General features: G+C 65.6%; 3 protein-coding genes across 3 annotated transcripts in view; 1 reads left to right on the forward strand and 2 right to left on the reverse strand.

The window, feature by feature from the left end:
- The window catches only part of CHLRE_09g406900v5 (uncharacterized protein), a 4,522-nt gene extending 1,968 nt beyond the window's left edge, over nucleotides 1-2,554 (forward strand). Inside the window, exons 3-6 of the mRNA XM_043066190.1 lie at nucleotides 369-528; nucleotides 881-988; nucleotides 1,208-1,605; nucleotides 2,001-2,554. Of these exons, the coding sequence (XP_042921486.1) occupies nucleotides 369-528; nucleotides 881-988; nucleotides 1,208-1,605; nucleotides 2,001-2,104 (770 nt within the window). The 3' untranslated portion in view covers nucleotides 2,105-2,554. The remainder of the gene's footprint in view (nucleotides 1-368; nucleotides 529-880; nucleotides 989-1,207; nucleotides 1,606-2,000) is intronic.
- A 12-nt stretch (nucleotides 2,555-2,566) lies between these two features.
- CHLRE_09g406950v5 (uncharacterized protein) lies at nucleotides 2,567-8,802 on the reverse strand. Its single transcript, XM_043066191.1, has 7 exons — nucleotides 8,482-8,802; nucleotides 6,914-8,224; nucleotides 6,207-6,660; nucleotides 5,687-5,956; nucleotides 4,929-5,392; nucleotides 4,232-4,335; nucleotides 2,567-3,833 (listed from the first exon to the last, which is right to left on the reverse strand). Exons 1-7 carry the CDS (start codon nucleotides 8,500-8,502, stop codon nucleotides 3,020-3,022), a joined length of 3,438 nt encoding a protein of 1,145 aa, XP_042921487.1. The 5' UTR covers nucleotides 8,503-8,802; the 3' UTR covers nucleotides 2,567-3,019.
- Nucleotides 8,803-8,946: 144 nt separating this feature from the next.
- CHLRE_09g406983v5 (uncharacterized protein) lies at nucleotides 8,947-13,662 on the reverse strand. Its single transcript, XM_043066192.1, has 8 exons — nucleotides 13,491-13,662; nucleotides 12,859-12,942; nucleotides 12,344-12,483; nucleotides 11,872-11,966; nucleotides 11,417-11,583; nucleotides 11,138-11,209; nucleotides 10,031-10,132; nucleotides 8,947-9,615 (listed from the first exon to the last, which is right to left on the reverse strand). Exons 1-8 carry the CDS (start codon nucleotides 13,614-13,616, stop codon nucleotides 9,565-9,567), a joined length of 837 nt encoding a protein of 278 aa, XP_042921488.1. The 5' UTR covers nucleotides 13,617-13,662; the 3' UTR covers nucleotides 8,947-9,564.
- Between the last annotated feature and the right edge of the window lie 224 nt (nucleotides 13,663-13,886).

Raw genomic sequence — 13,886 nt, forward strand, 5'->3', positions numbered from 1 at the left:
CAGCAGCCGCGGCACCTGCAGCCGCCGGGGGGCGGCGCCGCCACGGCGTGTGTGTGGCTGGACCAGCACGTGCGGCCCAAGGTGGGGGGAGCGAGAGAGGGGAGCGAGGGGAGGATACTCAGGTCGAGCGAGTGGGTCAGGGTGCGTGGTGCGGGTGGCGGGTCAGCGTTGTGTGGGTGAAGCTAAAGAGACGTTCACATCCGCACGCAAGCACACCTGTCTACCTTTTGCCCCAGCCTTCGGGACACACCAACACGCACGCACACGCCCCCCCCCCCCCACAGACGCACCCCACACATCCCCCCCACACACACGCCGCCATGCAACGCCCTACCCCGCCCTACCCTACCCTACACCCTACACCCTAGATATACCCCCACACCGCATGCCGCATGCCGCCGCCCGCCGCCGCCGCTGCTGCATGCAGCTGCCGTTCACGAGCTGGCCGCTGCTGGGCCCGCTGCTGCCCGAGGCGGTGGTGCCCACGCTGGTCATCATCAAGACCCGGCCCGACCCGCACACCGGCAGGTGGGTGGGTGGGCGGCCGCAGGCGGCGCGTGCAAGCGTGTTTTGCAGCGCCCGCCCTTTGGGGGAAACTCTCCCGCCCTGCGTGCGCGTGTTGTGTGGCGCGCGGGCTGAGGGCCGGCATGGGGCTCGGCACCACTGGGCCTTGAGAGGGCAGGTGGAGGGGGGTGGTGTAGGCGGGTGAAGGAAACAGGGACACGGTGCCTTCCCCTGCCCTCTCGCCCCCTCCCCCTAAGGTTTCCTGTCATGCGATGCGTCTTTATGTCTCTGGTTTCTTACAGCTAGGGAACGGTGGGAACAACTAACCCGCCCTCCTCTCTCCCTCTCACCCTCCTTCCCCCCTCCCCCCTCAAAGACCGCTGGTGTACGAGCAGTATGACCACGTGAGCCTGTACGCCTTCGTGTGGAGCTTTGGACAGCCCGCCCTGGCCCTGTTCGAGCGGGTGTTCAAGCCAGCAGTCATGTGCGTGCGTGTATTGCATGGCGGGAGCAAGTGTCCTTCACATAATCACATGGTGTTGCACGGGTATGGGCGGCTTTTGGGCTTGTCAGGGGCATTGCCATCCTGTCACTTTGTTGGCTTTAGCAACCATTCCTTATGAATCATTATATTCACTGTAACATGTGCAACATACCATAAATTACGACTACGGTGAGAATGCCCAATTATCGATCCACACAGGTACGTCATGGGCGCCCACGCTTGGGCCCTGGATGCCCTGGAGGAGGTGGGTCGCTTCGCCCGGCTGCAGCTTGGGGGGCAGCAGGCACTGCAGCTGCTACAGCCGCTACTGCCGGCGTCCTGGGGAAAATCGGGAAGCGGACGAGGCTGTAGCAGCAGTTACAGCGGCAGCGGCAGCGGCAGGACGGCGGCGGCGGCGGCGGTGCCGCCGGCGTGCGGGGAGCCGGTGCTGCTGCCACCCGCGCACCCGGCGGCGGGGCAGCGGCAGGAGGAGCAGGGGGCGGGGGAGGGCGGGCGTCAGGGACACGGCGGTGTGGTGGGCAGGGTGGTGGCGCCGGCGGTGGCGGCGGTGCGTGCGGCCCGGGAGCTGCCTGGGGAGATCGACCACTCGGCCACAGGTGTGTGTGAGTGTGTGTGTGTGTGTGTGTGTGTGTGTGTGTGTGTGTGTGTGTGTGTGTGTGTGTGTGTGTGTGTGTGTGTGCGTGCAGTGCTCGCGGTGCGCTAGAATTGGAATGAAGAGGGCGCGTCACAAGGGCATGTCATGAGGCCGTGTCACGAGGGCGTGCCGCCAGGGCGTGCCGTGGGTTGGATCTGATCCAGTTCGTTATTGCAGCTAGGTGGTGGTGGTGGTGGTGGCAGGTGGTGCGCCCGGTGGTGGTCGTGGATGGATTCGGGCATGCATTTGGGCGTGTGCGTGTGCATGCACCGAAACGACAAGATTAACACACACACACACACACACACACACACAACACACACGAATGTGGTCATGTGCCCTCCAAATACCCCACAGACTTCGGGCTGCGCGGCAGGCAGCTGGACGGCACCAACACCCTCCCCCTGGCCAGTTCCTCGGCGCAGGCGGCAGCGGTGGCGGCGGCGGCGGGGGACAGCTAGCGCCTGCAGCAGCGACAGCACCAAGCCGCAGCTGCCCGTGCCCCTGAGCTAGTTTCCATAGTGTTACTTTGGTTCATTGGTTATTGCCGGGGGCGCGTTGTGGCGAGTGAAACTTGCTTGGCTGACCTGCTGAACTTCCGCAAAGAGGGGTTGACTTATTGTTCTGGGAAATGAATGACACAAGCCTGGGGCTGCCCGGAACACCAGCAGCTTCCGGGCTGGGCCGGGTTGAGTGTGAGTGAGTGTTGCTTGGGTAATGCTGGCTAGGAGGCATGCAGCAGGGGGCTGGTCAGGAACGGGCCAGGAGCAATAAATCAGGAGCCGCTGCATGCTGGCTAGCTGCTGGCTGCTGCTACCGGAGCTGGCAAAGGGGTGAGTGCTCACTTGTGGTGGGCGGTTTGGCGCTCGCTCGCTCCGGCGCGAAAGATGTGCGTGAGACGCGTGTGCGGGAGGGAGGCACCGTATGCATGTAACAAATGAACACAACTGCAGCAGTAGCCCTCAAGCCAGCTCACCAGCAGCTACTGTACATGACTACGCCTGCTGCGTCCAGTATGTAATCCAGCTGAACTCTGGGGCAAGCCGAAAAGCCAGGACCGTCACGCACACCAGCATGTGCCACACATACCCACACAAGCTGGTAGCTGTCGCGTACCTCCCGTGGACCGTTAATGCGCAACCGCACGCACCCCAGCCCCCACTTACACCGCGCCGTCACAATTCTTTCATGCCTCTCACTCTCAGGACTTCGTCGCCAATCGCGCCTTCCGCTTCTTAGATAGATCCGTGCCAATCCACTTCACACCCCTTTCTCTGCGGCCGTCGCCGCACCGCGCACCGCGACCGCCGCCCATGCGCGCGGTGCTTGAGGTATGCCACACCCAGCAGCTTCTTCGCGACCCGCTCCTGAATCCCTCAGTCCGCCCCCGCCGCAAGGTCACGCACCGCCACGGCGGCCCGCCGCACCGCATGCAACAAATCCTCCGCCGCTGCAGCCGCTGCCGTCGTTCTGCCGCCGCCAACGGCCCCAACAGCAGTAGCAGCAGCATCGGTAGCAGTAGCAGCAGTAGCAGCAGCAGCGGCTACAGCCCTGCTTGCAGAAGCCGCATTTCCCGCCGCCGCCGCCGCCGCCGCTTCCCTCTCCGCCTGCTCCTCCAACAGCGACAGGCGCCCGCCAGACGGCAGTAGCAGCAGCGCCAGAGGGTGCATCGCCGCCGGGCCTGCTACTGCCGGATTCCAAGCTACAGCCCCCGCCTCAGCCGCACCAGGCGTCCTCACCGTCCCTGCTACCGACGCAGCAGCCGCGGTTGTAGCAGCGTTCTCCACGAGGCCTTTCAGCAGCCGCCAGCAGCCCTTCGACTTCTCGCTGCTACTGCCGCCTGCCTCTGCCAGCCCCTCAAGGCAATGCGCAACGACCGCAGCGCAGCCGTCAGGCGGCGGCGGCGCCAACATCGTGGCTGTAGCAGCAGTAGCGGCAGTGGCGGCGCCGCCAGCGGCACCGCCGCCGCTGCGTACCGCTTGCGCCCCCCGCTGCTGCTGGCTCTTTGCCCTGCTCCCGCCGCCGCCCCCACTCCCGCCAGCGACATTCGTGTCTCCAAAGTCCACGCCGCTGCCGCCGCCGCCGCCGCCGCCGCCGCCGCACGGCCGCTCCTCCGCCAGCACGCGCGCTAGGAAGCTGGGTGGCAGCTGCGCCAGCAGGCCTAGAGCCCGGTCCGACACGAGCGCGTCCCTGTGTGCGAGTGTTAGCAAGGGATATACAAGGGATGAAGGAACATGACTGGCCACGTGTATGTGTATTGTTGCATGCGTGTATGTGTACATGAGCATTGTGTGTGTGTGTGTGTGTGCAAAAGACGTGGCCGGCCACATCCCGATACACCTGCCCCTGAACGGCCGCGCCCGGCTTTGCATGCAGCCCCTCGCCCGCCCCGCCCCACCTACGTACCTGGCCCCACCCCCACCAGCGCCGTCCCACCTATCCCTACCCCAACCCCCAACCCTCAACCTCTAACCCCCGACCTCCAACCCCCAAACCTCCAACCCCAACCTCAATCCCCAATCCCCAATTACCAATCCCCAATCCCCAATCCCCAATGCCCCGACCTCCAACCCCCGCCACGTCCCCACCTGTCCCGCAGCTTGGCTGCCAGCGCCCGCACCAGCGCCGCCGCGCCCGGCCCGCCCGCCGGCAACACCACCAGCGCCAGCAGCCGCATTCCGGCGCGCCGCACCTACAGGCGGTACGTGCAGGGTGCGTACAGGGTGCGTACCGTAGATAGGTGGACAGTGACAGCAGCGAGATATTGACAGTGACAGGGGAACCTGTTTGTAAGACTGTGTGTGCGTTTGGTGTGTGTGTGTGTGTGTGTGTGTGTGTGTGTGTGTGTGTGTGTGTGTGTGTGTGTGTGTGTGTGTGTGTGTGTGTGTGTGTGTGTGTGTGTGTGTGTGTGTGCGTGCGCGCGTGCGCGCGTGTGTGTGTGTGTGTGTGTGTGTGTGTGTGTGTGTGTGTGTGTGTGTGCGTGTGTGCGTGTGTTTGTGTGATAAACCCCTACATACCGCCCCTCGCTCCCGCAGTGCCCGGTCCCCATGCCCCCTCCTGCCCAATCCTGTATGTACTCCTAGATGTACTCGCAAGCCGCAACCACCGTCAACAAGTCACAGCCACCGTTAAAGGCCAGTAGCTCCGGTCCCGACCTTAAAGTAATGTTGGGGCCCTGCTGGGAATGGTGGAGAGTGAGAACCCCCCATACGGCCATACCCCATGTAACTCATCTGCCCTACCTCTGCAACCCGGCATATATACCAGCAAGCCCGCTCGCCCCACCTTTATGCTTGGGTCGTGCAGCACTGAGAACAGCAATGCTGACAAAGCCGACTCACTCCACAGCGAGGCAGAGGCGGCAGAGGCGGCGGCGGCGGCCGCGGCGGTGGCGGCGGCGGCGGCATCGCCCCGGACCCCGCCCCCGATTTGCTCCTCCTCGTCCGCACCAGCCTCCTCAACCTCCTCCTCAAAATCGCCACGCTCCTCGTCTTCCTCCTCCTCGAAATCACACCCACCACCTCCGGTCCCCGCCCGCTGCCGGTGCTGCTCCTCCTGCCCCTGCCGCCGCCCCTGCTGCCGCCGCTCCTGCCCCCTCCCCCGCTCCTGCTCAGCCCTCCTTCCCAGCTGCCTTCCCCGCGACGTCACGTGCGGCTTACGTAAGCGCGCTGCCGCCGCCGCCGCCGCCGCCGCCTGCTGCTGCTGCCGGTCCAGGTGCGACAGGTGTTCGTCCAGGGCGTCAGCCAGAGCTGCGAAGGTGAGACACAAGCGCGTGTGTTAGCTAGAAAGCACGAGCTCCACAGTCAGGCCTATGCATGAACCCGCGCACCGTCGGAACTGCATATGAACATCCATGTAATCAAGGGCACTCCTGCTTTGTGGAACGCTCACGCACGCCCACACACGCCCACACACGCACGCACACACTCACACACGCACGCGCACGAATACACATGCACACACACACACACACACACATACACACACATACACACACATGCACGCATGCACACACACACACACATACACACACGCACACGTACCCTGCAGCGCCGCCGCCCGCCCCTCCACCCCGCAGTTGCTCTCCGGCAGTAGCAGCTCGCAGGCCACATCCACCATGCGGCCCATGGGGTGGCGCGGGGGGCAGCAGCTACTGCCGCCACTGGGCGTCACCGCACCCATGCTGCCGCTATTGCCGTTGCTGCTGCTACTGCCATTGCTGCCGTTGCTGCTGCTACTGCCGTTACCGGCGCCGCTGCAGGCGGGCAGGGAGGGGCGGCAGGCCGCTGCCAGGAAGGAGAACACGCCGGCCACTGCCGTGAGGTGTGTTGGGGAGCGGGTCGGGCGGGGTTGGGCAGGTGGGTGGGCTGCTTCGGTGCGTGGAGCAGCGGTGCAGGAGCATTCACAATGCTCACACATGTAGGCCAGATATGCTTAGGGCCCAAGGCCGCACTTAAAAAACATTAAAAAAAGCATCTTCATGCGCACGTATCCCACACATGCACACACAGCTAAAGTACAAAGTGTACACGCAGGCACAGGCACACACACGCACACGCTCACCTCGCTTCCGGTCGTCGCCCGCCCGCGCCAGCTCCGCTCGCACCAGTAGCGGTAGGCCGCCGTAGGACAGCAACACGTCCAGGGCCCGTGACACCCCCGGCTCCCCCGCCCACTCCCCCGCTACAGCCGCTACTGCCGCCGCCGCCCCCGCCGCCCTGCCCCTCTGCTGGCCCGCCGCTGCGCGGTTGCCCAATCTGAAGCCGGAGGCTGTAGCAGATGCATCAGCAGTAGCAGCAGCACCGGCAGTAGCAGTGCCGGCGGTAGCAGCGGCGGCGGCAGTAGCAAGGGACTCGGCGGCGCCGGCCCAGTGCAGCGCCACACAGGCGGAGTAGGCTGTAGCATCGCCCCCCAGCAGACCGAACAGCTGCTGCGCCGCCTGCTCCAGCGCGGCTGCTACAGCCGGCGTCCAGGGGGCGGCGGCGGCGGCAGCATGTTGCCCCCCCGCCGCCGGGTCCTGTGAGTAATGGGTGGGGCTCGGATCATGAAACGTGTTTGTGAGGGGCGTGCTCGTCTGAGGATTGCTGTGATATAGGGTGGGGCCATCACGCTGTCCAAGCGCGGCGCCTCTGCAACTCGTGTCTCTGCAACTCGTGTCCCATGTGTGCCGCACGGCACCCACAGCCCGGCAACAGGCCCGTGCGCCCTCCCCGGCTCCCTGCTCCCCGCTCCCCACTTGCCAAGCAACAAAGCCCACAAAGCCCACCCACCTGTACGACCGCTATCAGGACCTGGAAGAACAACACACACGGCGGCAGCGGCTGCAGCTCCTGCTCCCCTTCCCCCTGCTCCTCCACCTGCTGCACCCCAGCCTGCGCCACTCCTTCGCTCGCCGCCTGCTGCCCTCGGCTTGCCCCGCCCTCTCCATCTCCGTCCCCTCCAGCCGCCGCCGCCGCGACACCAGCACCAGCGGCAGTAGCAGCAGTAGCAGCAGTAGCAGCAGAAGCAGAAGCAGAAGCAGTCCGCTCCGCAGCCTCCGCCGCCCGCACCTCCGCCGCCTCCTGCGCCGCCTCCGCCGCCGCCTCCAGCCGCTGACAGTGCTCCGCCACCCACCGCTGCAGCGCCTCCGCCGCCAACGGGTACAGCTCCCGACTTTCAGCCGCCATCGCCTCCGCCGGTGTCGGCGCCGCCGGTGCCGGCATCGGCACTGCTACCCCGGCGCCCGCCGCCACGGCAGTAGCCGTACCCGCAGCACCCGCAGCACCAGCAGCACCCCTACCACCACTGGCTATAGCAGCCGCAATCGCCGCCCCAGCCCCAGCCCCGGCCGCCGCAGCCGCCGCAGCCGCAGCAGCACTCGCAGCCCCGGCGGGCGCGGCCAGCAGCAGGTGCAGCCACAGCAGCAGCAGCCTCACGGGGTCGGCTTCTCGGAACACGTTGACGCCGGTGGCGGCCTGGAAGTGGCGCAGCAGGCCCACCAGCCGCGCCGCCAGCGCGCCCGCCGGCGCCAGGCGCGCCGCATGCGCCACACACCCCTCCACCACCTCGGCCGGAGCCCAGCCCCCAGGTGCCGCGGTGGCGGTGGCGGCGGCGGCGGCCGCCTCAGGAATGGCACCAGCAGCAGTCGTGTTCCATCGGCCCTCGGCATCGCCCTCCTCCACCTCAATCGCATCGTCGTCATCCCCACCATCCTCCTCAACCCGCAGTTCCCCCTCACCAACCCTCAGACCGGCCCCCACACCCGCACCTTGGCCGCCGTGCGGCAGCAGCAGCAGCGCCGCCGCCAGCCGCCGCCAGCCCGCCAGCACCTCCCCCGCCAACACGCCGTCATCCACGCGGTATAAAGCCACCAGGGCCGCCCGCGCCGCCGCCCAAGCCGCCCCGTCCGCCGCCAGAGCCTGCGCTCGCTGCGCCCTGCTTGCCTCCGCCTGCGCCTCCGCTTGTGCCTCCGCCTGCCGCCGCTCCTGTGGAAGCTGCTGCTGCGGCTGCGGCTGCTGCCGCTCCTGCTGCTGTTGCGACTGCTCTTGCCGCCGCCGCTGCTTGTGCGCTCTGGCGGCGGCCGGCAGGCGCCAGTGCTGCTGCTGTGCTTGCGACGACGGCGGGAGGCGGTGCCGGCTCAATGCGGGAGGGCGCCGAGCCGGAGCCGGAGCAGGACGACGTCAGGGCGTCGGTGAGGGCCTCCAAGAGAGCGGCGGCGGCGGCACGGACGGACAGCAGCGCGCCACGAACCGCCTGAGCCGCGAGGGAGCTGGGGTGGGTGCTGCCGCCGGGGCCGCCGCGCGGCCGGCCTCCTGCGAGGGCTCCATGATTTCGTCAACAGGCATTTTCTCATACGCACATGTGAGGCATCCTGGTGCATGATGCTTGTGAGGGAGATCTTGTGCTGAAATGGTTTCCCGCCAAACTGAAAATACCGCCCGTTTTCTCAACCCAGGCACACACCTGCAGCTGCTGCCGCTCCCTGCGCGGATTGTAGTGCCGCAGCCCAGCGGTCCGTCGCGCTCAGCAACACCTGGCTCAGCAGCAGCAGGCCGCGGCCCAGTCGATGGAAGTCCGCGAAAGCAGCTCGCGCCGCAGCCAAATCGGCTCGCAGCTCGTTGCTGGTGCTGCAATTAGTGTTGTTGCTGGAGCTGTTGTTGTTGCCATCGTGAGAATTGCCGTGGTGGAAAGGCTTGTTTGCAGCGGTGACTGTCTGAACCGGAGGCAGCGGCGGTTGCGGCGGCCTCCTGGGTTGCATACTTGTGCAGCAGGAGCCGCAAGTAATATATCCGTCTATGCCTTGCCGAGTAGCTTGACACACTTTTGGGTGTAATATTTACAGCGCCATCCTGCCAGATTCCGAGCACATCAGCGCAGAACAGACTTGCCAATAAGATTGCCTGCAGCGCAGCAGTCAGTCACTCTCCTGTTCGTATCCTGGAATTGTACTCTCGTGCCCGTCGCGAAGTCACCACGCACCTGCACAACGGCTTTAGCGCGTCACCGCGCATACCGGTACCGCAGCGAAGCGCCACCCCCATAAACACTTCAGAATCGAGAACCGTTCCCTCCCACACCCCTTACATCCCGCCCATCCATCTTCCGCCGCGCCCGCCGCACGCGACACCCTCCTGCAACCTGCTGGCTCCGGATGCACCTCCCGCCCCCCCCACCCCGGCCCCCGCCTCGGTCCCCGCCATTTCCACTGCGTCCGCCTCTGCCATCTCCGCCGCCCCCGCGTTGCCATGCATGTGTGAGTCGCCGCCTCTCTCCGGCCTTCTCGCTATCCTCGCCTTGTTCGTCGCCCACGCCACCTGCCTCCGCCTTTACCACCGCCGCCTGTGTGGGCTCGGCCTCCGCCTCCACCACCGCCTCCGCCTTTGCCTGCACTGCTACATCACAGCCGCCTCCATCGCCACCTGCTCCACCGCCGCCGGCCTGCTCATTGCGCCTCAGTGGCCTTGGCGCGCTTGGCCGCTCGCCGCGCCTCCACCTGTGTGTGTGCGGGTGGAGGCGCGGGGTTGTGTGTTCAAAGGTGTGTAAACGGATGCGTGGTTACAAGCGCACAAGGGGCCGAACCGCGGAAGGGACGGCGACACGCAGGGCCGTATGCTGTGAGCCGGCATGCGATGCAGTGCGGCCCTCTTTTGAACTCGCTTACGGCCTTGTAACCCTTCCTCTCCCCTAGCTTTGGTTTAGTTTAGGCTGGAATTTACAACCCCTCTCTATCTCCCCTTCCCTCTCCCTTTCCCTCTCCTATCCCTGCCCCTCTCCCGCTTCCTCTCTCCCTCCCCCTCTCCATGTGCCTCTCTCCACTTGCTCCCCCTCTCTCCACTTCCTCCTCGTCTCTCCTCTTCCACTTCCTCCTCGTCTCTCCTCCCTCCACTTCCTCTCCCTCTCCCTCTCACCTCGGGGTGTGCGGGGTCGGGTGTGGCGGCCCAGCGCTCGGCGTACTTGGCCATCTCCTCGTCGGTCAGCAGGGCCCCATCCAGCTGGGCGCTGATCTTGGCCTGAGAGGGGGCGCGGTGATGTTTGGGAGTCACATTAATGGTCATTTACCGATATATTATTATGTTCGGGTTATATAAAAAAGTTGTTGAAGAACTGGAGGCGTAGCCAGGGACAATGAGGGGTCGGTGGTGGGCGCGGAGGGGCGTCGAGGGGCGCGTGTAACAAGGGCGTGATTGTGATGCAGGCGTGTGTTTTGTGCGAGCGTGTGTGTGTGTGTGGGGTGGGGTGGGAGGGAGGGGTGCATACGTAATGGCCTGGTTCTCCGCCGGGCCGTCAATGCCCTGGAGCCAACGACGGTGGTGCCATCGTCGCCGGTCTGCTCGGAACCCAGGCAACAAGGGAGGGAAGACCGTGGGTCCATCTCCAAGCGCCTGGCTGGGATCAATCCAAGACGACAGCTAGATCCTGGACGCCAACGGCCGTCATGCGGTTGACACCGCATGATGGCCTTCGGCGTCCAGGATCCAACTATCATCTTGCATTGATCCCAGCCAGGCACTAGAAAATGGATCCTGTGTCTTCCCTGGTTGCCTGGCATTAGATTAGACCGGTGACGATGGCACCCTTGTCGTGAGCGCCATTGATGGCCGGCAGAGGCATAGGCAGCTTCAGCGGGGTAGACGGCGTGGACTGCTTTGGTGAGGGCGTCAGTGGTGAGAGCGGCGGCGACGAGAGCAGCGGCGGCGGGGCGACGACGGGTGGCGGCGCAATGGGACGGGGCGTCGGCGGCAGCGGCTGAGGCGGCGTTGGCGGCAGCGGCTGACGCACATTCCCTACCCCGCACACACATCCGGCCACCCAGCCACCCAACGCCGCCAACACAACACAACCTAACCCAACCCCGCCCCCCCTCCAACGCACCCCACCCCACCCAGCCACCCCCAAAAAAAACCTCTCCCCACACACACCCAGCCACCCCCCAAAAAACCTCGCCCCCCCCTCCCACGCCCCCCCCCCCCTCCCACGCCGCCCCCCCACAACACAACACAACACAACCCGCCCACCTCGTCCATGCCCACGCCAATGAACACAATCTCCTGCCGCCGGTCGCCCATGACCGTGTCGTCGTCAAAGTCCTGTGTGCGGGTTTGTGGAAGAGGAACAGGGTCACGTTGTGGTTGTGGGCGCCGTGCGTTGCGTCCCAAGTGGCGCAGACGCGCGTCCCGCACGGCTGCTTTCCGGTATCATGAGACGACACAGGGCTTCTGCCCCCTCCCCCTCTCCCTTTCCCTTTCGCTTTCCCTTTCCCCCTCCTCCCCCTCCTCCCTCCTCCCCCCCCTCACGTTCATGATGATGTCCTTCTGCGCGCCGTCCTCGGGCCAGTCCTCTCCCGGCACCGCCGCCCACCAGTCGCCCTCGTCCCGGATCTCAAAGTGCTGCCCCGCGTGCGACCAGTAGTAGGCAGTGCTGTGCGAGGAGCTCAGCCACATGAAGCCCTTGGAGCGCATCACTGAGAGAGAGAGAGTGAGAGGAAGGGTTGCAGCCATGCATAATCAGAATCAGTGAAGGCGGGCGCGTGTGTGCTGTGCATGTCGGTGTGCGAGCTGTGTGTCTTTTGCTTTACGCCTTCCCGCCCACTCGCAAATGGCTGCACCCGTGCCCACCACCCCACCCCACCCCACCCCTTACCTCACCGCCCCAACCCGCTTGAACCCACCGGATCATTTTGACCCCCCACCCACCCACACATACACACACGCACTCGCTCCCCATCTCCGACACGCCTCCTCCCCCTCACCCGTCTTGATGGGGCTGTCCCCCGCCTCGGGCGCCTCGCCGTCAATGGCCTGGTTGACCGCCACCGGCAGCCACTTGAGCACCATCTCCTTCAGGCTGGGGGGCGGGGGGTGGGGTGGGGTGGGGGGTGGCGGTTACATTCACGGGGGGTTGCAAGGATGTTTGGAAAAGCGGGGGGTTCCATGCATGTTGAATAAGACGAGAGGGCGTAGGGGGGTTGCAGGGATGTTTGGAAAAGCGGTACAGGATGCACTGAAGACTGCAGACGAAGGCGTAGGGGGGGGGGCGGTGGGGGTTACATTCATGATGAGCTAAGATCAAGAGAACCGGACTTGATGTTTTGCAAAACAAAAAGAAATCTAAAATTAGGCGGTAGAGGAAGGGGACGTGGGACGTGAAGCAGGGCAGGGCAGGGCAGGACAGGGCAGCGGCACGCCGCAGCCGCCTGCAGGTATGGCCTGACCCGCGCTCACCGCTGGGGGTGGAAGGGGCGGCGGCGAGAGTACACAAAGTTGCGGATGCCGAAGCGCGACGCCGCCCGCGTCTCGCCGCGCTCGTGCTTGTGGTCGTGCTTGTGCTCGTGCTTGTGGTCATGGCCCTCCTCGGTGCACGCCTGCGCACGGGAGGGAAAGGGATGATGGCGTGTTGCAGGCATGCGACAGAGCGGTGCAGTCAGGGCGCTTGGTCGCCAGGGCGATGCAGGGCCGTGCAGTCTCGGCGCTGGGCATGGATGTGCAGGGTAGTGCCAGCCGGAAGTGCCGAGTGCCGGCATCAGGCATCACAGTGCGGCACCTCGCATCGTGCAGGCGAGGTCGTTTGGTCATTTTGCCATCGCAGCAAGACTTTGGCGCCCCGCCCCGCCCCGCCCCGCCCCAACCCCGCCCGCACCCCGCCCCGCCCCGCCCCCACCCCGCCCCGGCCCCACCCTGGCCCGGCGCACCCCGACCCCGACCCCGGCCCGCCCCGCAGCTGTGGGCTCGGGCCCTACCTTGCAGTCGTCGTGGTGGTCGTGGTCCTCGTGTGTGTGCTTGTGCTCGTGCTTGTGGCCGTGGCCGTGGTCGTGCGTGCACGCCTGCGGAGCGCGCGACAGCCGGTTATGGCGGGGAATCCCATTGCGGTGTGACGCAGGAGTGGCGGCGGCGAAATGAGTCATTGCCAGTGATGTGAATTGCTCTGCAGCGGTAGTAAGGCGGCGCCTTGGCGGCTGTTGTTGCCCGGCCTACCAGGCGCAGCCATCTCCCGCACCCGACAGTACAATGAACGCCCCTTCGCATTTACCATGCGGTGTCCAGTGTTTGGCTGCCACCGCACGTGACCATCAACACACGTGCGGTCCCCACAGCAGCCCGTCCATTAGAACCGCAGCGCCGCCCGCCGCGCCCCGCCCCGCCCCGCCCAGTTCTGCACACCCCACAGTCACGCGGCACGCACCGCACCGCACGCCCAACTCCCCACCACCCCATTCCCCGCCACCCACACCCCATCGCGAGGTGCCCATCAAAACCCGCCCTGCCCCTGCTCCCATGTACCAACAAACGAGCGGACATGTAAACGCTCAAGACCCGCCCTGGCCCCCATCCAACACAAAACAAGCACGCTTGCTCAAGAGCCCTTCCCTACCTTGCAATCGTCGTGGTGGTCGTGGCCCTCGTGTGTGTGCTTGTGCTCGTGCTTGTGGCCGTGGCCGTGGTCGTGCTTGTGGTCGTGGTCGTGATCGTGCTCGTGCGCGCACGCCTGCGCCACCATTGAAGAAATCACGTACCGCACATGTTCAAGACCCGCCACGGGTCAGACCAGCTCATTGCTGGTGCCAAGCTCGTGCCCCAAAACATCATTGTCCTCACCCGCCCGTGAGACCAGCCCTGCCCTGTGTTAAGAGACGCCATGCTGCGCGGAAGCACATGCGTGATGGTGGTCACGTGTGCCCTGGCCCTTGGCCCCAGCCCCAGCCCCGCATCCAAACCGCAAACCGCCTTAATGCGCTCATCCCACCGCTCCTCTCACCCCACCGTTCCT

This window comes from Chlamydomonas reinhardtii, chromosome 9 (assembly GCF_000002595.2).
Source record: "Chlamydomonas reinhardtii strain CC-503 cw92 mt+ chromosome 9, whole genome shotgun sequence".
Lineage (NCBI taxonomy): Eukaryota > Viridiplantae > Chlorophyta > Chlorophyceae > Chlamydomonadales > Chlamydomonadaceae > Chlamydomonas > Chlamydomonas reinhardtii.